General features: G+C 40.5%; 1 protein-coding gene across 3 annotated transcripts in view; it reads left to right on the plus strand.

The window, feature by feature from the left end:
• The window catches only part of iars1 (isoleucyl-tRNA synthetase 1), a 189,664-nt gene that overhangs the window by 97,770 nt on the left and 64,286 nt on the right, over nt 1-27,608 (plus strand). For all 3 annotated transcript variants that reach the window (XM_078543384.1, XM_078543383.1, XM_078543385.1), the window contains exons 19-25: nt 3,708-3,852; nt 4,090-4,210; nt 6,176-6,267; nt 6,614-6,691; nt 10,226-10,347; nt 18,299-18,401; nt 19,133-19,216. In XM_078543384.1, coding sequence (XP_078399510.1) covers nt 3,708-3,852; nt 4,090-4,210; nt 6,176-6,267; nt 6,614-6,691; nt 10,226-10,347; nt 18,299-18,401; nt 19,133-19,216 — 745 coding nt within the window. The remainder of the gene's footprint in view (nt 1-3,707; nt 3,853-4,089; nt 4,211-6,175; nt 6,268-6,613; nt 6,692-10,225; nt 10,348-18,298; nt 18,402-19,132; nt 19,217-27,608) is intronic.

Here is a 27,608-nt window from a genome sequence, read left to right on the forward strand (position 1 = left end):
ACATGATTCCAACTTTCTAGTCCAGTCGCCTGGTATTCCATTGTATTTTGCTGAAGTGCACATTCTGATAGAAAACTCGAGGCTATGCTGATGGGCAGAGACCAAATCTGTATCTTTTGTTTGCACTTTATTGCACTTAGTTAGTGGACCCCCCTGTTTGAAATCAAAATCTTGCACACTACATGATATCATGAGTTCATGTTGAAGCCATCTGCAGAGCTGCTTCTTCTGTGTAATATGACTAAATAGCCTAGTTAAAATAAGCTACCTTAATTCAATACTCCTAAGTCTGTGATGTTACAATGAAAAATCTCCTGGTTGATTTGAAATGTGTCATCATCATAATGTGACTTCAAAACATTCACAAACCTAATTTGTATGTGTGTACCTGTTTTAATAAGAAACTTTGGATTTATCAATTGTTTGATACTTTTGACACCTGTTTCTTTTGAAATTAGATGTTTGTACAGATAATAGTCTGCAGAAAATTAATTTCAGCAATTTTCATGTTAAAAATATTGAACTTACAAAAAATACTGCAAAAATTATGAGTAATACATTTTACATAGAGATATTCTGTCACACTATATTAAAATTTGAAGTAACCCAGAAGATGAAGTGTGTTAAACATGATTAAACTAAGAATTTGTGATTCAAATACTAATAGAATATGACATCATGTGCCTAAAAGTAAAATACACTTTTTTGATTGAGTGGTTTTTTTTGTAAAATAGCGAATTCTGTTGAATAGCCAACAATTTTGGTTTAAGGGTTTGGTTTATTAAATGCGTTACAATAATGTTATGCAACTGGACTTGTTTATCTTAATTGTTGAACAATAAATCTATTTTAATGATTTGAAAGTCTCAGAATCTCAGTGTAGGAGAGGCCCTTTGGCCCATCGAGTCTGCACCGACACGTGAGAAACAGCTGACCTACCTACCTTATCCCATTTACCAGCACTTGGCCCATAGCCATGAATGTTATGACGTGCCAAGTGCTCATCCAGGTACTTTTTAAAGGATGTGAGGCAACCCGCCTCTACCACCCTCCCAGGCAGCACATTCCAGACCGTCACCACCTACTGGGTAAAAAAAGTTTTCCCTCACATCCCCCCTAAACCTCCTGCCCCTCACCTTGAACTTATGTCCCCTTGTGACTGACCCTTCAACTAAGGGGAACAGCTGCTCCCTATCCAACCTGCCATGCCCCTTATAATCTTGTACACCTCGATCAGGTCGCCCCTCCGTCTTCTCTGCTCCAACGAAAACAACCCAAGTCTATCCAACCTCTCTTCATAACTTAAATGTTTCATCCCAGGCAACATCCTGGTGAATCTCCTCTGCACCCCCTCCAGTGCAATCATATCCTACCTATAATGTGGCGACCAGAACTGCACACAGTACTCCAGCTGTAGCCTCACCAAGGTTCTATACAACTCCAACATGACCTCCCTATTTTTGTAATCTATGCCTCGATTGATAAAGGCGAGTGTCCCATATGCCTTTTTCACCACCTCACTAACATGCCCCTCCGCCTTCAGAGATCTATGGACACACACGCCAAGGTCCCTTTGTTACTCAGAACTTCCTAGTGTCATGCCGTTCATTGAATACTTCCTTTTCAAATTACTCCTTCCAAAGTGTATCACCTCACACTTTTCAGGGTTAATTTCTATCTGCCCATTTGACCATCCCGTCTATATCTTCCTGTAGCCCAAGACACTCGACCTCAATGTTAACTACCCGGCCAATCTTTGAGTCATCCGCAAACTTACTAATCCTCCCCCTGACATAGCCATCTATGTCGTTTATATAAATGACAAATAATAGGGGCCCCAGCACAGATCCCTGTGGTACGCCACTAGACACTGGCTTCCAGTCACTAAAGCATCCTTCTGTCATCACCCTCTGTCTCCTACAACTAAGCCAATTTTGAATCCACCTTTTCAAATTACCCTGTTTCCCATGTGCATTTGCCTTCTTTATAAGTCTCCCATGTGGGACCTTGTCAAAGGCTTTGCTGAAATCCATATAAACTACATCAATTGCACTACCCTCATCTACACACCTGGTCACCTCCTCAAAAAATTCAATCAAATTTGTTAGGCGTGACCTCCCTCTAACAAAGCCATGCTGACTATCCCTGATCAAACCTTGCCTCTCCAAGTGGATATAGATTCTCTCCTTCAGAATTTTCTCCAATAGTTTCCCTACCACTGACATGAGACTCATTGGCCTGTAGTTCCCTGGCTTATCTCTACAACCTTTCTTAAATAGTGGAACCGCATGAGCTGTTCTCCAGTCCTCTGGCATCTCCCCCGTGGCCAGAGAGGAATTAAAAATTTGGGTCAGAGCCCCTGCGATCTCCTCCCTTGCCTCCCTCAGCAGTCTGGGACACAAATCATCTGGACCTGGAGATTTGTCCACTTTTAAGCCTGCTAACACCTCCAATACCTTGTTACTCCCTATATCAATTTGCTTAAGAACCTCGCAGTCTCTCTCCCTGAGTTCGATACCTTCATCCTCATTCTCTTGGGTGAAGACGGATGTGAAGTATTCATTCAACAGTCTAGCTATGTCCTCTGGCTCCACTGCCCCCTTGGTCCTTTATGGGCCCTACTCTTTTCCTGGTTATCCTCTTCCCATTGATATACTCATAGAATATCTTGGGATTTTCCCTACTTTTACCAGGCAGAGCTTTCTCATATCCCCTCTTTGCTCTCCTGATTGCTTTCTTAAGCTCCACCCTGCACTGTCTGTACTCCACTAATGCCTCTGCTGATTTGTTTCCGTTGCACCTGCTAAAAGCCTCTCTTTTCCTTCTCATCGTAACCTGAATATCTCTGGTCATCCATGGTTCCGTGGGCTTGTTACTCCTTCCTATCATCTTAGAGAGAACATGTTGAGCCTGTACCCTCCCCATTTCCTTTTTGAACGCCCCCCACTGCTCCTCTGTAGATTTCCCCACAAGTAGCTGTTCCCAGTCTACCTTGGCCAGATCCCGCCTTATTTTACTAAAATCCACTCTCTCCCAATCCAAAAAAATTTTTTCCAACTTGTCTGTTTCTTTGTCCATAACAAACTTAAACTGTACCATGTTGTGATCGCTATCATTAAAATGCTCCCCCGCCACCACCTCAGCCACCTGTCCGGCTTCATTCCCCAGAATTAGATCCAGCACTGCGCCGTCCCTTGTTGGACCCTCTACATATTGACCTAAAAAGTTCTCCTGTACACATTTCAAGAAATCCACTCCATCCAAGCCCTTAACACTATGTCTATCCCAATTAATGATGGGAAAGTTGAAATCACCTAATGTAATTTATTGTTATTGTTTTTACACACCTCCGCAAATTGTGCACATATTTGCTCCTCAATTTCCCGCTGACTATCTGGGGGTCTATAAAAAAACAATGTGGCTGCCCTTTTTTATTCCTAAGCTCTACCCACAAAGCTTCATTCGATGCCCCCTTCAAGATATCATCTCTCCGTACTGCAATAACTGACTCCTTAACAATATAATTATTACCAGATTATTTTGAAGATATGGAAATCTCAGAATCAAAATATCCTGAATAGTAATTGTATTTATATTTGAAAACTTTTAAATATTTGCAGGATTTTGCAACAAATATAGTATAGATGATACTTTAATCAGTGTTTGACTATATAATGACATTTTTGGTAAACTATGTTCTGTCCTAGGCTGTACCTTATTAATTCCCCTGTTGTGAGAGCAGAAAATTTACGGTTTAAAGAGGAAGGAGTGAGAGATGTTCTGAAGGATGTTTTCTTGCCTTGGTACAATGCATACAGATTCCTTGTTCAGAATGTTCAGAGATTGCACAAGGTACCAGAGTACATCTATGTGAAATTCTGCAAATTGTACACATAACAATATTTACATTTGCAGGATTGTTGGTTTGTTTTAATACACTTACACCAAAGCGTGTAGAAGTGTATAAGTTAAAATATTAGCTTAATGTCAGAATTTACATCTTTAAATATTAAAAAGTTAAAGTACAGTGTAAAGTGTACTGACAGCTGTTCAACTATTTTTATATCACTGTTACATTTCTCATTCCAGGAAGAAGGTATCCAATTCCTTTTCAATGAAAATACTGTTGAGGACAGTGACAACATTATGGATAAATGGATACTTTCATTTACACAATCCCTCATTCAGTTTTTCAAGACAGAAATGGAAGGTAATCATAAACATGAAAATGTAGTTAAGAAAAAAACTTAAAACCCTTAACTATCTTAGTTTTCTTCCATATTCTTTCTCAGGGTATTTTGTGCAGAGCTCATAATTAATTTTCTTTTTACAATGTATGCTCAATAATTTGAACATCAGAATTAAGGCACAACAAAGATAATGCATCTCATCTAACTTGCGCAATAGCCTAGGTCTATATCTACTTTTTTTTAAAGAAAAAGAATAAATGCTTAACTAAATTCATGGGCAGAATTTTGCCTTTAATGGGCGGGCGGGCAGCCGATCGCCGCCGCCGAAACAGGCCCCGCCACCATTTTGAGTGGGCGGGCCAATTAAGGCCCGTCCAGCGGGCCACCCGACGGGAAGCGCTATGCGCTTCCTGTGCGGGGTGGGGGGATTCCCCAACTGTCAAAGTGCGCACTTTCGCGCATGCGTGCGAACGAACGCACAGCTCCCTGAGACTAAGTGCTGTCTCAGGGAGAGTGCTGAAAATTTTATAAACTTAAAAAATAGAAAGCTAAAAAAATTATTAACATGTCCCCCTCATGTGACAATCACACAAGATGGGACATGTTAATAAATATCACTTAAAGTTTATTAAAATTTTAAAAAACAGACATGAAACCTCATCCCACCAGTGGATGAGGTTTCATGTTTTTTCAGAAGCCCACTGGGGCTCCTGGCCTGCCCGCCAGCCTTAAAGTTGGACGGGCAGGGCCTTTAATTGGCTTAATTATCCTGTCAATAGCCTCAATTGGCCATTGTCAGATCGGTGGGCGGACAGCTGATTTCGCTGTCCCCTCGCCTTCCTGAATATTTAAATGGGGCGGGATGACGTTGGGGGTTCCCCCCGACATCATCGTGCGTCATTTTCGCATCGGTGAGCGGGCCCCGCCCCCAACTAGCCGATGGAAGAATTCTGGCCCATGGCACTCTGCTTCTTGCTAAATCCTGTGTTTTTCCTTTGTGATGCTGATTGTAAATTGTTATATGTGTCAGCCATGGCTCAGATGGTAGCACTCTTGTTCCTGAGTCAAAAGGTTGTGGGTTCAAGTCCTTCTCCAGGGACTTGAGCATAAAAATCAAGGTTGACACTCAGTGCAGTACTGAGGGAATGCTATGTTGTTAGATGTTTCGTCTTTTGGATGAGACATTAAACCTTGGCCCTGTCTGCTCTCTTGAAATGGACAGAGAAGATACCATAGTACTATTTCGAAGAAGAACAGGGGAATTCTTCTCTAGTGTCCTGGCCAATACTTATCCTTCAGTGTCACAAAAGACAGATTATCTGGTCATTATCACTTTGCTGTTTATTGGACCTTGCTATGTGAAAAAGTGGCTGTTGCATTTCCCACATTATCACAGTGTCTTCACTTCAGAAATACATCATTGGCTACAAAATGCTTTGGGACATCCTGAGGTCATGAAAGGTGCTAAATGCAAGTCTTTCTTTTACTTTGTAACGTACAATGAAGCAAGCCATGCATTTATATAGTACAGTGAAGCGTGATATTGATTTCCAAATGGCAATGTCAGAATAAATCTAAAGCAAGCTCCTCCTTGAGGAAATCTTTCTATTGCTCTTGGAACTGTGTTTTATTTGGCCCACCCCTTTTCAGCCACAATATCTAACTGAACTAAAGCAGAAGTCTGATTGCTGTCTTTGAGATGGTGCTGTAAGTAGTCCCTGAGCATCCCTCCAACCCACCAGCTCCTACCTTTTTTCATATATTTAACCTAGTGTTGTGTGCCTCTTAGTTTACTCTGTAAACTGTAACTTGTTAATTATAGCTTATATCCAGGAAACTTTTCGAAAGAAAATGTTTCAAAGCACTTGTTCTTCCCTGCCTATTCATTGAAGCTTGTAAATATATTGACCTAATCACATGGAAGTTTGACACCTTGATACTTTTATTCATATTTATCATTTTTTAAATCAACTTTTTATTTACAGCATATAGGCTTTACACTGTGGTGCCAAGACTAGTCAAATTTGTGGACATGCTAACTAACTGGTATGTGAGAATGAACCGCAGAAGATTAAAGGTAGGCATCTTTCAGTTCCCTTGGGTTGAAACCGTCTAAAGTCTCACTTTTTTTCTAAATTAAAAAAAATGAGTACAATAAGTAGCTGCTCTTGAGTTGTATTTCATAGGTGATTGAGACCTGGGCACAAATGAGAATTTCAGAAGCAGTGGGGTCAAGTGTAGATAAATTTACTCTTTGTTAGTGGTTGGAATTAATAGTAGCGATGAAAGATGGGGCATCTTTCCATAAAAATACAATTTAGATAACCTAACTTTTAAAAGGTTACCATTATCTAACCATCATTGCTTTTTCATTGCATAGGGGAGTATTTTCGGATGATTTTGTTGCTATTTCTCTTTGATAGGGTGAAAGCGGTGCTACAGATTGCCAAAGGGCTTTGGAGACCTTGTTCAGTGTTTTGTTCTGCATGTGTCGGCTGATGGTATGAAAACTTAACAATACTCTTACGTTTATGATGTTTGTCTTTGAAATTTGCATAACAGTCAAAAGATTGCTCATTTTTGCCTTTGTTCCATGTTTTCCCCTCTGATGAGGTATGACTATAATTATTCAAAGTTTTATTTTCAGCTGTTCCACAAATAGGGCAGCATTTCCCCCCCTGTTGGGGGAGTTTGTGCGAGAGCCGGCGCGGACGGGCAGGTTCCTGATTGGCGCCCCTGGTTGGCGGCGTGCCGCCATTTTACATGGGCGGGCCAATTAAGGCCCGCCCAGTGTGATGTGCGCCCGGAAGCGCTGTACGCTCCCTGTGTGGGCCGGGGGTGGAGGGGGGGTGGTGAATTCCCTGAGCCGGGGGTGCGCTCTTTCGCACATGTGCAGGAAAGAGCGCACAGATCTCCTTGGGGCAAAGTGCTGCCTCAGGGAGATCGGCTCAAATGTGAAAAACAGATTAAGAATAGAAAAAATTTTACTGATATTTCCCCTCATGTGACATTGTCACATGAGCTGGGACATGTCCATAACTTTTATTTGAAGAGTATGTTAAGATTTTAAAACCCTCATGAAATTTCATCCCGCCTGTGGATGAGGTTTTATGTTTTTTCTGAAGGCAGCCTGGGCTCTTTGCCTGCCCGCCGACCTTAAGGTTGTACGGGCAGGTCCATTAAGTGTTTTTAGCACCTCACTAATGGCCTTAAGTGGCCGTTGACAGGTCGGCTGCGCGCCAGCTGAATCGAGAATCTAAATGGTGCGGGGTGACATCGGGACGCATGCCCGATGTCACCCCGCGTCGACGAGCGGGCCCTGCCACCACTCACCGACCGGAAAATGCTGCCCATCAATTACTTGTTCAAGTGCAAAACAGTGCATCAGTTCGACCTATTTTTAGTAGTGTCTTTCTGATTGGCAAAACCATAATAGTGAAGTGACTAAAATGCCACTGTTGTTTATCATCTTCTATTCAACATATTTTCTACTTGAGCTCCTGAGAGATCTTTGCTTACCTTTTTGCTAGCTTTAGGATTTCTAGCTTTTTTTGTGATTGAACTTATTTTAGTTAACTGAATACGCATATATGTGGAGATGGTACACTTATTTAAGACCATAGATTCTTAACAATGAGATTTTTTAAACTTGGGTTGCAATAGATCCTCTTGACTGGGGAAAGGTATCATAATAACAAGCTTGTCATAACTTCCATATACAATGAAGCAGTTATTTATGTGAGTTTTAAACATGATTTGAGGAAGGTTAGCTACCAGTAACCCAAGTATGTTATGAATATTGACTGCAAGTTATGCTCATATCACTATGCTACTAAATAGGTTATTTGTCCTTGCCCTAGACATGCTATTGAAATAGTGGCACTAACTTTTGTTATATCCCTTTTCGTCCAAGGCTTTGGAGATAGTTATAAAGGATGAACCTGTCCTCAAACTTCTGACCAGTTTGCAAAACTGTTTGCATATGGATGGGGTCTTTTCTGTTTTACAGTGAAATAGGTGGAGAAGCTAATTTCATGGCACAATGTTTACACACTTGCTTTTTTCTGTCGTTTTTTTGGTGAGCTATGCTATCCTTGGTCTTTCACCTTTACAATTAAGTTCCGTAGTTGTCTTCACTGCTTTAGATTATGCCACTTAAATAATCTGTATTATGTGCAAAGAATACTTGAAGAAATAGCTTAGTTACTAGCTAGAAATCTTATCTTTTCGATTATGCCTTCCCTGTACAAATGATTTTCACATTTATTTTTACTGTATGTATTTTATAACTTTGGAAAATTCGCATTGCACTGGAAATGATTGTTGCGTGCTGTTGTAAGAGTTAAGTATTGATCAAGTATGCTCAAAAACATTTTGAATTACTGCTGTGCTTTTTCAATTTGGCCATGTGACAGAAATGTATATTGAAGACTTTAAGAATGACCTGTATTTTATGGTCAACAGTCAAGGAAGATTGACTCACTGACAGCTGCCCACCAAGTCTTTGTGCAAGCTTTTGAGTGGAAGCTTGCTCAAATCTGCTGTCTGATCCAGCACAGCACCCACTACAGGGCATCAATGGGCAGGACAAGAAACAGCATGGCTGCTCAGCCAATCAGATTGAAGAATCTTAACTGAAACATGCAGTGTCTAAATCAGGAAGTAGAAGGCAGGAAGTACAGGTTCGATTTAAATTGTGTACCAAAAGCAAAATAAAGATTGGGAAAGAAATGAGACTGTGTGTGAGAGAGAAAAAGAGACAGAAAAAGTAAAACAAAATTAAATGTTTAATTTTATGTTAAAATCTCCAACACGAATGAACCTCTGAAGAAATGAAACTTCACATTTGTAAAACATCATTTTCAGGACTAGAGAGATTGGTAATTATCACTTATCATGCTGTTAAAATCTCACTTCTACTGAATGCACCAGCCCTAATGTCTTCTGGTATTTTTAGTAGGGAACAATGGACAAATACTGCAGCTTCATGCTGCTGTTCATTTTAGTCCCACTCTCGCAACAGAACTTAGTTGTACAGCTTATCGCTGACAGCAATTTCTGGATTTCCGTATTTGCTCAAGGTTAGACACTGGAAGTAGTTGTTCAGTTTTTTTCAGTCATAACAATGAACACTGTCAATGTTACAATCCCCATGGGGAGCCAGATTTACCAAACAATCTCTGAATGAAGAAATTATTGGACAAAATTTCACTTCTTGTAACTTCAACACAAATCAGAATCAACATAAATTAAATATGAATTGACAAGCAAATCACTTTGGTATGAACTATAGATTACACATGGATTAGCAAAGACTATCTCATTGAGGTGGTAGGCAGTCCATTCTGCCTGTGTGATCTTCGTTTCAGCCGTACAGTTCTTCCAAGCAGAATTCCAGTCCCTTTCCTTCAAGGACTTAGCCAACTCTCCGCAGGCAACAGTGTCCGCATAAACATGGTTCCACCTGTGCAATCTTTCGTGCAATGTTGCACTTCTTTCTGGAACCACGGGCCACATAGCATTCATATTTTAACTTCCTTTTTGCTGGTACTACTTCCAGGTCAAGGGTCACCAGGTCACATTGACCAGTATTTCTTATTCTCAAACTTTATAATTGGACCCTTTACAAGTGATACAAACTCTTAAAAGTCCTTTTCAAGCATTTTTTAAAACAATTACAGATTCCCCAAATATTTTTAAGTAATAACAAATTTTCTTGACTGCTTCCAGGTCAAAGGCCATTACAGCTAACTTTACTGTTATTATCTATGCAAAACCTAGGCCAATGTTGTTAATCAGTGTTTGTCAGTATTTCCTGATGTAAAACTTTTTCTTGAATTACTATTGCTCGCTGACAGATGTGTGGAACGTAGGAAGATGATCATTCAGACAGTGTATACTATAGCAAAGAATTTTGTATTTGCAGTTGTTCCATAATAAATTGGAGAACATCTCAATTGTAGGAATGATAGTTCCAAAGAATGCTTTGATTATTTTCTTGGTAACTTCTAAATTTTAAAATGATGCTGTCACAGGCACCCTTCACACCGTTCATCACTGAACTGATGTTCCAAAATTTACGGCACTTGATTGACCTATCCTCTGATCAAGACAAAGATGCACGTAGCATTCACTACCTCATGCTCCCACAAGTAAGGTATGACGTTGTCTATGATGTTATTTCACAATATATTAAGTTAATAAAAATTAATTTTTTTGTCTAGTTTAGAATTTTAAACAATGTGCAACATAATGTACATGAAACTGAATTTGTTAAATTACACTTGGTTGTAATTTTACCAAATAACTAATAAAACTGTCTAAATGTAATTGAGAAATGACCTTAAGTCGTCATTGGACTGCATGCAAGCACCAAGCTCCAAAACATTTAGTGTTCTGGTCTATGTCATTTAACTTTCCAATTTTAATCTAGCATTTCAAAGCAAAATACACTTTTAAAAACAAGACCGTTTCAATGTCACCATGTAAATAAAAGGATAAATGTTATGGCTCTGAACCCTTTGGGAATATTTCAAACAATTATACTTACTGACTGGTTGCTTAGCTGCTTTAACATTACTAACTTTTAGACTATTTTTCAGAGAAACTGTTGGACTGACCTGTTTTGCAAATTTTCAACTTACATACTATTCCTTAAACATCAATGTTGATGTCATCAAACTATTTAAATATCTGTAGCTTCATTACTGTGAAAGTCCAAACAACTAAAATGAAGTCCTTATGTAATAATTCATCTGTCCCAAGTTGCTCTGTTGTAACTTTGCCTTTCCCATTTTTTCTCTGTCCTGTTTATATTCAAATTTAGTTTAACCTTTTTTTCTAATCTCTTCTACACATTTTACACAAAAATAGATTTTATGCCTTTTTTTCCCTTGGGATCCCACTATCTGCTTTGGAAACATATGTAAGTTTTTTTTTACAGTACTGTGTTTCCAGTTAGTTGGTTAACTACCAACTCTAAATGGACTTTTTGAGCCATTATAAAAACAAAATGAGGAAGTTAACCGCTTCGGACATGAAAAGGACTCTACCAACTGAGAAAACTAGTGATACTGCAATTGTTAACAGTGGGTATATGAAATAAGGGTAAACAAAATCAAAGGAACTTGAAGAAAATAATTGGTATTTTGGAGAACTCATTACATTTTGTGAGCAATGGTTAGATGTGCAAAGTTATAGCACTTAAATAGCACTGTTCTGGACTAAATTAAGGTAGGATATATTTGTAAGCATAATTCCTATTTCTGTTTATGGATAATAGAAAAGCAGATAGATCCATAATAACTTAAAACCCAACTGAAATATCCTTGAATCTTTTTATGTGTTAAAAAGTAACTGACATAGATAACGTTTGCTATACAAAGCAAGACTTGTAGAGTCTTTATTTTATTTTCAATTTATTGAATCCCCCTAGCATTTGGAGTCTATTCCCCTAATCGCATTGAAGGTGGCAGTAGTTCAAAATAACTATTATGCTGGAGGATTTCATTGATCTTAACTTAAGTGGCATTTTAAGCAAACAGTTGACTTCTCCCTTTGGGATGGTGATTAATTTCTATTTGTTAGTTAACCAATTTCCAGTTTCTCAGTCTCATTGGAAAATAGGAGTTTAAATGGGGTAAAGGAGCAAAGGGATCTGGAAGTAGCAACACAGGTTAATAAAGTCAACAAAAATGCAAACCAAGCCCTGGGTTCATTTATAGTGGGTTAGAATTGAATAGCAGAGAAGCTATGTTAAACTGGTGTAGAACTTTAATTAGATCATACTTAAGAGTATGATACACAGTTCTGGTCTCCATATTATAAACAAGATATAGAAACCTAAGGTGAAAAACAGATTCACAAGGATGATACCAGACTGAGAGGATATATTTATCAGAAAAGATTGATCAGGCTATGGGACTCTTTTCTCTAGAAAAGAGGAGATTTTAGGAGTGACCTGATGGAGCTTTTAAGATAACGAAAGGATTTGATAGGATTAAGGTAGACAAAATGTTCCCACTTGTGGGATGGTAATGATATGGAACATGCTGCCACAAGGAATAGTTGAGGAAAATAACATAAATGTATTTAAGAAGCTAGGTAGATTCATGAAAGAGAAAGGAATAGCAGAATATGTGCATTGGGTTAGATGAAATGGGTGGGTGGAAGTTCATATGGAGTATAAATGCTGGCATATACCTGTAAGTTCAAGTGACCTGTTTCTGTATTGTAGACTTGATAGGCATGATTTTTCATCCAGGAGACAGGAAACAAACGTCAGTGCTGTTTCCAGGTCCCGATTCCAAGCCCGGGAAGACGCAGTGACAGCCCTCCATTTTGACAATTTTCCTCATTTAATTGGCTGGAAAGTTGGGCAGACAATTAATGGCTGTGAGGGGGGGAATGGAGGCAGTTCTGAAACCCACTGCAGTAGCTATTACAGTGGCTGCCGTTTCACCGATTTACTTGCTGGAATAAATATGGTGCAGGTGAGGCGGGGCCTGCAACCTTGGAGAGGGCTGCCCCTTGTTTTGTGAATGCTGACCTGACGGTCCTCCTTGAGACTGAGAGTGAGAAGAGGGTCTTCTTTCCAGAGGATGACAGGGCAAAGGTCACCCTTCCAAACCAAGCAGAGTGTGGTCTGTAGGAACTCAGTCTAGAGCAGGATGGGTTCAATGACCTTATTCGCTCTGACAAGGTGAGTGCAATGCGGAATCTTCAGGACAAGGCTCTGGGTATTCACCCTCCAGCAGACATACGAGGTGAGGAGCCTGAGGGCGCATGCTACACCTGAACATGAGAGGAGTGTGTACTGAGGGTACTTACTGACCCCTCTGAATGGCTGAGCTGTAGCGTTGATGAGAACTTTCCAGCAGTGATAAATGCAACTTCTAATGCATGAGAGCCGTTGGCATTGGCCATATCCTTATCTCTCTTATTTGATCATGCAGAAGAAATGAGCACGCAATACCCGCAAGAGAGCCTAGACCGGAAGAGAGATTACCTTCTTGCATATCATCACCACAATGGAGATGGGAGCCATGGAGATTGCCAGGGTTGATGGCAAAGAGCCAGTTAGGGAAGATGTGATGGGCATCCCTGGTGGAGAGGGTGAATAGAGACTGCAATGCTTACATTAAGGCAGTGCATTGTATTCTAACCAGTGCAACAGCATGTTGAAGACTGAGCGGCTTTGGGAAGCCTCAGCACTGCAGAGGCTTTTGATCTCCAAAGCTGCTGCTTGTGATCTCTTCTTGTGTCTCCCAGAGGTGCTGACATCAAGGTGATCAGACCAATTCGTGCACCATCACCTGATCAAGCACTGCCAGAGCAGCGCTCAGAATAAGCACCGTCACACTTCACAAGCGCACCGTCCACCAACACAGATGCTGCCACTTTGGTGGGACCTTGTATTTGGTTAGATAGGATAGCCTGGGTGAATAGCATGTCAAGTGTGCAGGTGGAGGTGAAAGATGAAGAGGCAGCTATGGATAGTCCCTTTTGGAGCAGGGAGGACAGACACAGCCTTGCTTAGCTGGATACAGATGCCGAGCCTCAGGAGTCACAGGAAAGGAAGCTGTACCCAAACCAGTAGCAATAGCTGCGTTCTCACATGTCAGAGTTCTCTGAGGCAGTTCGAGATTATGGACTGAGAATGAAGGAGTCTATTCAGCTTGTGCACCACCATTGCTTAGGGCTTTGAACACATGAGCTCCTCCATGGAGAGCTGTAGGCGCAGCACCTGGAGTGAATGCAGGAACTCTGGCATTGATAGGATGAATGGCACACTAATTAGCCTTCACTAAATAGCAGGGATGGTTGAAGGGGATGCTGGGTGCTTCCTTCCAGCAACCTGGAGCGCCAGCCAAGGACTGAGAACTCATGGGGCACCATCATCATCAGAGGCCTCCTTGGTTCCTATGACAGAGGAAACATTTGTACAGTAGGACCCAGTGACAGAGACTGTCCCTGCAATTACACCGGTGCAGCAGTTTCTGGAGGTGTCTGCACGATGAGGACGGCCCCCACGTGAATTTCAGCCACAAGCTTAGACAAGTGTGCAGGCTGCCTCCACCTCATCCAATGCCAGAAGGGGAGCACCATGTAGCAGTGGCTGAGAGCAGAGACCACCGCATTGGGTAGAGCACTGAATGGGGTTACTGGCGTGTCTTCCACATGTAACTGCACCTTTTGAGCACCATGTAAACACTGACAAATGAAGCCAGACTTCTAAGCCTCCTTTTATAAGGAAAACAGGGATGAAATGTCAAAGGGGAGCAAGGGTCTGTGAATGATGAAACCTCTGAGCAGATGTGCATCCTTCATTGGTGGTATGGTTGAGCTGTTCCAGGCTGCGTCTTCAACGTCTCACAGGGTTAGAGGGGTTCAGCTGAAATGTAGCTGAATCAGATGATCCTCATCATTAATGACATCCTGACAAGATCCTTGAGCCCTATGCCAGGCCTGGCCACCTCCCTGTGTAACGAGGCACCTGTGAGTTCTGCATCTTCCTCCTCCTCCTGCTCCTCGTCTTCCTCCAATGAACTGAGCGCAATACAGCGCTTCAGCTTCTTCAACATCCACACCTCTCTTGAAGGCCATGTTATGGAGAGTGCAACAGACCATGACCTTGCATGAAACTTTTGCAGGAGGGTGCTGCAGGGCCCCACCAAACAAGTCCATGCACCAGAACCCCATCTTCGGAAGCCTGATGGCTTTGGTTGTAGTGCCTCTATGCCTCAGTGTCAGGCCCTCATAGAAGGGCGAGTACCCATTTCTGCAAGGACTATCCCTTGTTCCCTAGAATCTATCCACGGGTGGAGTGAAGACCTGTGGCAGTCTGGACTGGAATGACAGCTGCTGCAAAAATGTTGCCACAGCTGCAGGAAGCTTTTGTTATGGTCGCAGACCAGTTGAACATTGAGGGAGTGGAAGGTGTAAGGTCTTAGAGGCACAAACCTCTGGAGAGTCACAGTTCTCTCCTGCACTGATTCTCCGTCACCTGAAGGTAGCTCTGCCTTCGGCGGTAGATCCTATGCTGAGGGTATGGCCTCTTGCCTTCCTGCCCCTCGTCCATCCGCTCTGCCTTCCTGATACTCAAGGCCTTGCTCTTCCTATCAAGGATGTTGCTTCGCATCTCTATTGGACCTGAAATCTGAGAATGACGCTCCCATTGCCAGCTGCGGCCTCCCAATTCTGTTTCGAAGTCCTGCCCCCAGTTCTTACGACTCCAAGATTCCAAAAGCCTGGTTACCCCCTGCACTGCCCGAGCGTTTACTGCCCATTGTCCCTGCAACCTGCACCCTGGCAATGGCCAAGCCCATCTCTGTGCTTGTTCCCCTTTTTCATGGGGCCCACCTAATTTCTCTGAGCCTTCCTTTAGGTACACTCATTCCAAGCTGTATGATTCCAAACATTTCCACAATTTAAAGGGGAATTCAGTTTTTTTCAGAAAAGTAACCTTCAAGTAGATGCAGCGCTTTCAATACATAGACAGCAATAGATTGTCACATTTTCTCCTTTCTGACAACCTTTGTTTATGAGCATTTTTTAAAGACAAAGTCCACCTAGAAATAATACATGGTTCAGATATTGTTTCCCAAAGTGCTGTTACTATTATCTAAACAAGGAAACTAATTTATGGCTTTTTTAAATTCAAATTTCTTAAATGATGAAAAAATAAGGCCACACTATAGTGCAAAGGATGAAGTTTACCAGTATTGTTTAGGTTATACATAACAAAGTTAAGACTACTGGACACAAGATTAAGTTCAGAATTAAACTAAGCTTATACGTTTATTTTTTAAAAAATTACTTAAGGTCAAATAATGAGCCTGACATTTTTAGATGGTTAAAATGGGAGTTAAAGATGCTAAGGTTTACCCAAAACCTGAACAGAGTGGAGCTCATTACTTTGAATTCAAAATTGATGGTTAGTGTGGCATTGTCATCTATCACACTTCGAGGATTTTGTTTGCTTTTATTGTTACTTATAAGTAGCTGTAAGGGGGATTTTTTTAACATTAAAAATCCCAGTCCTGCCCTGTCTGTGCTTTTGTGGGAGTGTAGAAAGTGAACAAGTTGACCTTTTTAATGCACAAGTTTAGTTTTACAGTGTCACAACAGGCCCATTATAAGTATTCAGACAGTAAGTGTAATAATAATTTGTATTTATATAACACCTTTAACATAATAAAACTTTTAACATAATAAAACATCCCAAGGTTCTTTACAGAGGCAGCTCAAACAAAAAATGACACTGAGCCACGGGGGCAAAAGCTTGGTAAAAGAGGTAAGTTTTAAGGAGTGTCCTAAAGAAGGAAAGCAAGGTAGACAGGTGGAGAGGTTTATAGGGAGGGAATTGCAGAGCTTAGCACCTAGACAGCTGAAGGCATGGCCACTGATGATGGAGCAATTAAAATCAGGGACGGTCAAGAGGCCAGAATTAGAGGAACGCAGATATCTGGGAGGGTTGTAAGACTGGCAAATATTGCAAAGATAGGGAGTGGTCAGGCCATGGAGGGACACAAAAGCAAAGACAAGGATTTTAAAACTGAATCGTCATCGTTCTTTGCTGGGCCCATTCTGTTGGTATCAGCAAAACCTTTCTTCACTTTCACCATTGAAACAATTGATATATTGTGTAAAGCTGAGCTTTTGTACTGATTTCTCAGTAGTAAAGACACTCTTACCTGTTCCAGGTAGTTTGTAAGGAAGTAATATATCTTCAAAGTTTCAATTTATAAGGCTACCTCCTTCTTCATTCAAGCAAGAGAACAAAGTTACAGAACAATGAACAGCAAGAAAGGCTGAAATGAAGGGAAGCAATCTTTTTTTAAATTTTATTTTATGGGATGTGGGCATTGCTGGCTTGGCCAGCATTTATTGTCTATCCCTAATTGCCCTCGAGAAGGTGGTGGTGAGCTGCCTTCTTGAACTGCTGCAGTCCATGTGGTTTAGATACACCACTGCTGTTAGGGAGGGTGTTCCAGGATTTTGACCCAGTGACAGTGAAGGAATGGCAATGTATTTCCAAGTCAGGATAGTGAGTGGCTTGGAAGGGACCTTCCAGGTGGTGGGTGTTCCCATGTGTCTGCTGCCCTTATCTTTCTAGATGGTAGTGGTTATGAGTTTGGAAGGTGTTGTCTGAGGAGACTTGGTGAGTTCCTGAAGCTTGTAGCTGGCACACACTGCTGCCACCGTTCGTCGGTGGAGAAGGGAGTGAATGTTTATGGGTGGGGTGCCAATCAAGTGGATTGCTTTGTCCTGGACAGTGTCAAGCTTCTTGAGTGTTGTTGGAGCTGTACTCATCTAGGCAAATGGAGAATATTCCATCACACTCCTGACTTGTGCCTTGTAAATGGTGGACGGGCTTTGGGGAGTCAGAAGGTGAGGTATTCGCCGCAGGATTCCTAGCGTCTGACCTACTCTTTTAGCTACAATATTTGGTTTCTGGTCACTGGTAACCCCAGGATGTTGATAGTGGGGGATTCAGCAATGGTAATGTCATTGAATGTCAAGGGGTGATGGTTGGATTCTCTCTTGTTGGAGATGGTCATTGCTTGGCACTTTGTGTGGCGCGAATGTTATTTGCCACTTGTCAGCCCAAGCCTGGATATTGTCCAAATCCATTGTATTTGGACATGGACTGCTTCAGTATCTGAGGAGTAGATACTGTGAACATTGTGCAATCATTAGCGAAATCCTCACTTCTGACATTATGATGGAAGGAAGGAATCTGATGGACAACAAGTGAACTGATTAGCAGCTTTTTTCTTTGGATGTGTCACGCACCATACAAAAAATGTTAAATTATTTAATACCAGAATATTTTTATACGGATCTGTGGTTTTCTGCGTCTCTTTTGCCATCATAATCATGAACAGTTCCTCCCAGAACTCCTTCCTTGTCTTTCACTACACTCTGGACTGAATACTGCATAACCCTGATTGATTTGTTTTAAGCCCTTTCAAGCTTCTCCAGAATTTCCATCCCTTCTCTATGAAGTCCTAAATTGTGCCTTGTTATGTGTTTTGTTTGATGGATGGGGAGAGTATGTTTTTCATTGCTTCCTTTGTGAATACTTTTTGATTTATTTCTTACAGGGAGTCTGTCATTGACCAACGCATTGAGGGTGCAGTTACTCAAATGCAGTCAATCATTGAACTTGGAAGAGTGATACGAGATAGGAAGACACTCCCAGTTAAGGTTTGTCATTGTGCATCGCACACCATCTGTATTTTGCAATAATGCTCCTACTCTGTTTTTTGATCCCAGATCTTTATATAGAATAAAGTCTATTTCTCTGTATTCAATGTTCTTGAGAAACAGGGTAATCACAATGAACTGATGTATTGGATTTAACACCATTCATTTCTTCATATCAATTGTTTGGAACTTTCATGAAAATTCAAAGAATTTAAAAAAAAATCAAATATAGGTCTGTAATATTTGTAAAGAAGAATACTTTAGTTCTTACTAATAAAGATTTTTTTTTACCCATGCAAATTATGTTTGCTATTATGGCTTTCCATCAATTTGGTTTGACATGTGAAGATAATTTTGTTCATTCTTCATTTATCAATTTGTGGTCCAGCTGTTCAAGGGCAGTAAATTAAACATATCCTACATTAATCAAATGCATAAAAATTACCTTAACATTCAAGAACTCTTGATGCTGTTTCACAATATTTAGAACATTGATGTTATTTTAGTCTGCCAATAAAAAGTATATTGTATTATGCTGAATGAAATGCTGAAAGTTTTCAATCCTGTGCTAATTTTCCCTGTTCCGTTTCTAGCTCAGAGTACTGGCTTTATGGCCTGTTTCAAATTTGTTTCTTGCTTTTTTGTTTTTTTTACTGGCTATACATTTCAATATATAAATGTGACCTTGCAACTAAAATTAAAGGTTTGTTCAATTTAACTTTTGTTTTTAGTACCCTTTAAAAGAGGTTGTGGTCATTCACCAGGATTCAGAAGCACTGAAAGATATTAGATCTTTGGAGAAATATATTTTAGAGGTAAGTTAGTTTACATTTTTTAATCAATCCAAAGGTTGCTTTTTTAAAGTACACCATTTTTGTAACTGTTGTCAGATGGCTTGTAATGTCAATTGTATTGTGAACCAATAATAAGACCATAAGATGTAGGAGCAAAAGTAGGTCGTTCGGCCCATCGAGTCTGCTCTGCCAATCAATGAGATTATGGCTGATCTGATAATCCTGAACTCCACTTTCCAGCCTTTTCCCCATAACCTTTGATTCCCTTACTGATTAAAAATCTGTCTATCTCAGCCTTGAATATACTTAACGACCCAGCCTCTACAGCCCTCTGCGGTAAGGAATTCCACAGATTAACTACCCTCTGAGGGAAGAAATTCCTCCTCATCTCTGTCTTAAATAGGTGACCCCTAATCTGAGATTATGCCCTCCGGTCCTAGACTCTCCCACAAGGGGAAACAACCTTTCAGCATCTACCCTGTCAAGCCACCTAAGAATCTTAAATGTTTCAATATTGTGTAATACTGTGCAATGAGTACAGGCCCAACCTACTCAATCTCTCCTCATAAGAAAATCCCTCCATACCCAGGATCAACCTAGTGAACCTTCTCTGGTCTGTTTCCAATGCTAGTACATCTTTCCTTAAATAAGGGGACCAAAACTGTTCACAATGTTCTAGGTGTGGTCTAACTAGTGCCTTGTACAGTTTTAGCAAGACTTCCCTATTTTTATATTCCATTCCCTTTGAAATAAAGGTCATCATTCGACTTGCTTTCCCTATTAACTGTTGAAATTGTCTGCTAGCTTCTTGGGATTCATGCACGAGGACCCCTAAATCCCTCTGTGCTGCAGCCTTCTGCAGTCTTTCTCCATTTAAATAATATTCAGCTCCTCTATTCTTCCTGTCAAAGTGCGTAACCTTAAATTTTCCCACATTATATTCCACCTGCCAAGTTTGCCCGCATAATGTCACATGAGTTGGGACATGTTCACAATTTCCAAAAAAGCTTTTATTAAAATCTTTAAAACCCTACATGAAACCTCATCCCACCCGTAGATGAGGTTTCATGCTTTTTCTAGTTCACGCTGGGGCTCCTGGCCTGCCCACCAACCTTAAGGTTGGACGGGCAGGTCCACCAATTACTTTAATTGCTCTGTCAATGGCCTCAATTGGCCATTGACAGGTCGGCGGGCGCACAGCTGATTTTGCTGCGCCCTTGCCTTCCTGAAAATTTAAATGGGATGCGGTGACGTGGGGAGTTCCGCTGACATCACCGCGCGTCATTTTAAGTGTTGGCGAGCGGGCCCCGCCTCCGCTCGCTGACGGTAAAATCCAGCCCTATGAATTCTTGCTCGTGGCTACCTCTGCCAATTTGATTTTCCAAATCTACATGAAGATTAAAATCACCCATGATTAATGTACTGCCTTTTTTACATGCCCTCATTATGTCCTGATTTATTCTCTGCCCTACAGCGTAGCTACTGTTAGGGGGCCTATAGACTACTCCCATCAGTGTCTTCTTCCCCTTGTTATTTCTTACCTTACACCTTCCGATCGAAGACCATTTCTTGCTATCACTTATCCCATCTCGAACTAACATGGCAACCCCGCCACCGTTTTTATTATGAACAAAACTGATACTTTTACATGCAGTAATGTGTGGTGAATGTTTGATTGCTTTAACACTTAAAAAGATAGATATTACTTTCCTTGAAATTAATCTGACCATGAGAACCGACCTTACTTCATCAGTGATTAAAACAATATTGTGGGCCAGAATTTGTTGAAAACTGAAGAGCACGTAAATGATGCACATTGTTATTAATGTGTAAGTTGGCTTGCAACTTTTGGTGAGCAAGAGATACCCCGTGAATTGCAAATCAGCACAAGTTGTGATGTGCACCGCCTCGCTGTTAGCTTCCTGAAAACAGCATCTCGTCCTTAACATCCCCATAAGTTTCATAGGCTTGATTCACTAGTACATCAATTAACTATTAATTTCATCACAAAATGAATAATAGACTGGAAATAGGAAATAGACTGAAAAAATTACTTTGCGGAAGGATTTTGATGTGCAATTTTCAGCAAAATTAAAATGCTTTTAAGGTTATCAATTATATATGTGTGGTTCAATAGAGAAAATGCAGTGCGCCAAATATGACTAGTCCATAGTATTGTACTGTTTAGTTTCTTCAACCAATTTTAACATTAATGTAGTTGGAATTTTCACCTGACTGTATTCATATGGGTTTGTTTGAGCATACTATCTGCGATGGTATTTTGCACTCAGCTGTTCCTTGCCAGTTTGTGGCTCTTTACACTAGTAGGGGGGAGATCGGGTATGAAGAAAGAGGACTGCAGGAAAATGTGATCTTTGTGCTACTTTCCCTCATTTGTATTTTTGAACAAGTACCTAGATCAATTAATTACAGTTTGAAGATTGGCGTTAACATCAAGCAAATAGTTTAAAGTGGAATACCATCAAGAAGCCACAGCAGTTTCATGAGGAAAAGACCATGAAAATGCAGAAAATCTTTTCAACGACTAATGCCAGAATTTTGTTTTGGCCATGTTCGCTAGGTAGTCTTTTAAGAGATCATCCGTTACATAGGTCGACCCTCATGGACCCATAGGGAGGACTGCAGGTGAATTTCCAGGAAGTTGGAAATTCCTGTTAAATTGACCTGAGGATAAGCTGATTTCTCCAAGTATTCATAAAAGTAAAAACAAAAAACTGCGGATGCTGGAAATCCAAAACAGAAATACCTGGAAAAACTCAGCAGGTCTGGCAGCATCGGCGGAGAAGAGCAAAGTTGACGTTTCGAGTCCTCATGACCCTTCAACAGAAATAAGTAGAAATAGGAAAGGGGTGAAATATAAGCTGGTTTAAGGGGTGGGGGGTGGGGGGGTGGGGTGGGGGAGGGAGAAGGGGGGCGGGGGCTTGTTGGGACAAGCAAACAGTGATAGGAGGAGATAACCAAAAGATGTCACAGACAAAAGAACAAAGAGGTGTTGAAGGTGGTGATATAATCTAAAAGAATGTGCTAATTAAGAGTGGAGAGCAGGACAAGCAAGGTAGCTCTAGTCCGTGTGGGGTGAAATAAACGATGGATGGAATACATTTAAAAATAATGGAAATAGGTGGGAAAAGAAAAATCTATATAAATTATTGGAAAAAACAAAAGGGAGGGGGGAAGAAACGGAAAGGGGGTGGGGATGGAGGAGGGAGTTCAAGATCTAAAGTTGTTGAACTCAATATTCAGTGCGGAAGGCTGTAAAGTGCCTATTCGGAAGATGAGGTGCTGTTCCTCCAGTTTGCGTTGAGCTTCACTGGAACAATGCAGCAAGCCAAGGACAGACATGTGGGCAAGAGAGCAGGGTGGAGTGTTAAAATGGCAAGCGACAGGGAGGTCTGGGTAATGCTTGCGGACAGACCGAAGGTGTTCTGCAAAGCAGTCACCCAGTCTGCGTTTGGTCTCTCCAATGTAGAGGAAACCGCATTGGGAGCAACGAATGCAGTAGACTAAGTTGGGGGAAATGCAAGTGAAATGCTGCTTCACTTGAAAGGAGTGTTTGGGCCCTTGGACGGTGAGGAGAGAGGAAATGAAGGTATTGCATATTTTACGTTTGCATGGGGAGGTGCCGTAGGTGGGGGTTGAAGAGTAGGGGGTGATGGAGGAGTGGACCAGGGTGTCACAGAGGGAACGATCCCTACGGAATGCCGTCGGGGTGGGGGGTGAAGGGAAGATGTGTTTGGTGGTGGCATCATGCTGGAGTTGGCGGAAATGGCGGAGGATGATCCTTTGAATGCGGAGGTTGGTGGGGTGATAAGTGAGGACAAGGGGGACCCTATCATGTTTCTGGGAGGGAGGAGAAGGCGTGAGGGCGGGTGCGCGGGAGATGGGCCGGACATGGTTGAGGGCCCTGTCAACTACTGTGGGTGGAAAACCTCGGTTAAGGAAGAAGGAGGACATGTCAGTGGAACTGTTTTTGAAGGTAGCATCATCAGAACAGATGCGACGGAGGCGAAGGAACTGAGAGAATGGGATGGAGTCCTTACAGGAAGCGGGTTGTGAGGGGCTGTAGTCGAGGTAGCTGTGGGAGTCGGTAGGCTTGTAATGGATATTGGTGGACAGTCTATCACCAGAAATTGAGACATAGAGGTCAAGGAAGGGAAGGGAAGCCATGTCCGGCCCATCTCCCGCGCATCCACCCTCACGCCTTCTCCTCCCTCCCAGAAACATGATAGGGCCCCCCTTGTCCTCACTTATCACCCCACCAGCCTCCGCATTCAAAGGATCATCCTCCGCCATTTCCGCAAACTCCAGCATGATGCCACCACCAAACACATCAATTTTGCTCTTCTCCGCCGATGCTGCCAGACCTGCTGAGTTTTTCCAGGTATTTCTGTTTCTCCAAGTATTCACCTAGTCTTAAGTTCATAGTGCTGCAGTAACTTTACATGAAATGACCCTCTACTACTATTAATCTGGCCTTATAGTAGGGAATACTTTAAAGTTATTAAATTCACACCAAATTGTATCCCAGAGTTTTGAAACATAAAAAAATCTACATAAAGTTTTCATTTGTTTTTGCAATGTGGTGGTCGCAGGCATTAAATCTATGCACTATGTTTTACAGTGCATTTTACCAACCCTGGAAAAAGTAAGCCTCAGAATTTTATATAAACAGAGACAGTCTATTTTGCTGATCTAGCCTTGAGGGAAAAGTAGATCTTTTTACTAAACATGTTCAAGAAGGCCATCTTGATAGTCCATTCACTGAGGTAACATGGCAAAATTATGGAACTACTGGTTGATCATTTTGGGCAAAGTATTTTGATATTGTGATTCATCTGTGTATTTATACTGTATATTCTTTTGAAATTCACAGCACTCTGCAATTGTTTCTACAAGGCTCCAAACATAAGACTAGTTCAAGGATTTTCCCTAAATGTTAGGTTATCATGTAAACTTGATGTGCTACAAATGCCTTCATAAGGAATCTTTATCACATGTATTAGTGGATGCTTTGCCAGATAATGACAAATAAAATGACAGTATTTCATTTTCACCTTGGCTTCTTAGAAATATAGTGGCCAAGTATTACATTATTTTAAGTGGTTCTGACATCTGCAGAATATAAAATGTCAAAAGCTGGGTGAAATATTACAAAGAGACTGAATTACATTTACAATTTTTAAGATGTACTTTTGATGGATTTTCAGTTCTTCAACATAGATGGACAAAAAAACCCTGCAGTTTTCTTACTGAATGGAATGCAGTTCACTGTTCTCTGCTGTAGGGTACATATGTATGTATTTGCATGAAACAGTCTGAATTTACCAATGAATATTATCAACATTTACAGCTGGGAGCACATGCTTAGAAATTAGGAAAGGGAAATAGAAAATATTAGATAAATCACTACTTGGTTTTAATTTGGAACATAAAACAGACTTAATTATGTTTTTCATCAGAAACTTCGAGGCATTTAAATTCAAACTTTTACTCTCTACCCCAGGCAGCACTGAAGGTAAAGAAAATGCATCTTTAATTAGAACTTGAGATTGTAAATCCTAAGGGGATCTTGGGCCAGAATACTAAACACTGTGTCATGAGAATTTTATGAATTTTTTGCTGTGTTGCTTCACTTACCAAAGGGCTGTTTACAAATAAAGTACCTTCTATTATTATAGCATTGTTTGTCCTATACACCGTTTGTCCCTTTTTTTTTTGGAAATTAGGATAGGGAGTCTCTCGGAAAATGTGGGATTCCTATAAATACTCAATAAAAAGTTTGGGGAGGGGTAAAGTGCTATCATTTTAATGTTTTGAAATTGTCATAAGATCGAGTTAATCATTTTCAGTTCTTGTCAGTTACTGTTCCTCAGATATTTTAATGATGAAAATTAGGAAATTCCTGTTAAATTTTCCAGATAAAAATCATGAGAGTGGGGAAGATATTGAATATTCCACGGGTTTTGTTTCTTGATTTAGATTCTTTAACTTCCTTTGCTGACAAATGGCACCTCGGACAGACATTAACCTGAGACCCATCTGCCCTCTCAGGTGAAATTAGTAGATCCTATGGCATTATTATCCCTCAACCAACTTCATTTATATCATTCCTGTTTGCAGGACTTTGCTGCTGCAACTACACTTCAAAACAACGTATTTGGCTATGAAGCACTTTTTAGTTTTCCTGAGCTATGAAAGATCCTATATCAATACAAGTTAGATTTTTCTGTTTACATTCTTATCTGTAAAATTTTCTGTTTCTACTGTATTTTAAAGTTTCTTTCCTCTGGTTACTTGCATTCCTTTCGCCTATTTTCCAGGCCTGGTCTGCCAATAATTAAAGTTTCTTCCCCATCTGCTGCTGTTGACTCTATCTGGCCCTATTCACTTCATATCATCACAGATTACTCAATTTCACAAAAGTCAGGACAGTAGTTTGCCAAATTGTAGTGCATCACCCAACACCAGCCGAAATACCCTTGAGCATCTGATTCGTTAGTAGAAGCATTTCTCCACTATGCAAGATTGGTTTATATTATTTGACAATCACTGATGATTGGGGGCAAGAGGGGCTCAAAATACAGTACTTTCAAGGGCAAGTTTTTGTTCTTCCAATTTGACTGAATTGAGCAACTGAAAAAGGACTTGTTCATCCAGTACTTCCTGAACTTTGTGTTTTTTAGGTCAGCTTACATAGGCATGGCTTGATGAGGCTCAGGAGCTAGACTTTTAGTAAGAATTACTACAGCAGGGTGTTAGAATCAATGATTGAATCAATCAATCCTTGCCCATCTAATTTTATCTCCTGTAGAGGCTGACTGCTGCCATACAGTTTCAGCAGGGCACCAGTACTGATTCCAAAATAATGCAGTTTTGCAACAGAATAATTATTTTGCTGATAGGATCTCATTGGCGATAATCTCTACCTTTAGTGGTAAACTGGCAGAGTGGATCATGTGCCCATTACAGAACCCATCTGATTCTCATTTTTATTGATCAATTTGAATCTTGTGGCTTTTTAAAACATTTTGATTTTTTTTTTCAATGAAGTGCAGCCTAACCAAGCTTAAAGTTGAACTACTGCCTCCAATTTTTGTGTGGTTAAATTGCCTATATTTTGTCCTTTATGGACCATATCTTGATCTGTTTCTACCATTTTTGGAAACAGCTAGATATTTCTTGTGGGACATACAGAGATTTTGAACCACTTGAAAAATATTGGGCCTAATGTGAATTTGTTCGGAGTCTATTGGAATTTTAACAACCTTTTTGGATTCTGAAATGTAATTTTGCTTCTCCAAGCTAGTAGTTGTGAATACAGTAATTTTCTCCCTGCTGTTCATCAGTCTAAGTGCTGTCTCTGAGTAATGAAGCCAACAGGGAGATGTTTTAGTGTGCTGTTTTACTCTTAATATTGTAGAGAGAACTATTTGTAGTTAAGGATGCCAAAAAGCACTTTGCCGTTTATTGTAAAAAATGGTTTTGAAGTGTTGGTGGAAGAAAGAAAACTGCATTAATTTGGTTTGGAGTGCAGATAAGATCAGAATTTATGCTGGCTCAATTCTTGATTCGAACAGTGATGGCATGTCAGTTCAATTTTGTCATCGGATTCTCTTATTTGGTGACAGTTAGGGTTCTCTATTATTGTCAGATGGAAATTTAGAAGAGATTGGACTTGGAGTTGTCAAAAGCTGTGTTTTTCCTGTAGCTAGCAGGAGATGTTGCCACATATCCAAGTTCATGATATGCTGACTTATTCCAAGCAATGGTGACAGAACCATAGTTTGAAGTTTAAGGATTCTTCATGAACTTGAATCTTTTTCTCCTTGTTGGCAGAAAGATTGTGGCTGCTTTTTCTTTTTAATTTTCAGATTTGCAATTTCCTTAAACCCAATTTAAAAAAATACATGTAAATTCGGAAGTTTGAACTGCAAGTTTGGTAAGGTGACCTTTCATGTTCTTGTCGACACAACCTCATTATGAACCCTGTCCATAATTCTTCTCCTCTTATTGTCAGGCCTCATAAGTATTTACATCAGAAAGCTTTTTTTTAAATAGCGTACCGGTGTGCTTTTAGGGAAACAGCACTGACAGTATTTATGTAGTATTCTGTTTGGAAATTTTGTTTTGTGATATGTCTTTGGTTGAACCTTCACTTGCCCTTCATCATAGATATAATTTTACTCTGATATTTGCCTTACTTCAGTGTAGACCAATGATGCCTGACTTGATAATTAGCTCAGATTAACCAGACATCCTTGTATTCTAGCTTATGCTAAATCCTGATTTAAAAGAAAAACCGTGGGTTAACTGTTGTATATCCTGCCCACTGGCTGAAAGGTAATTCAAATCTTTGTTTGAAACAGTTGCTCTAGATCTGGCAACAGTTTTA

Source organism: Cetorhinus maximus, chromosome 6 (genome assembly GCF_964194155.1).
Source record: "Cetorhinus maximus chromosome 6, sCetMax3.hap1.1, whole genome shotgun sequence".
Lineage (NCBI taxonomy): Eukaryota > Metazoa > Chordata > Chondrichthyes > Lamniformes > Cetorhinidae > Cetorhinus > Cetorhinus maximus.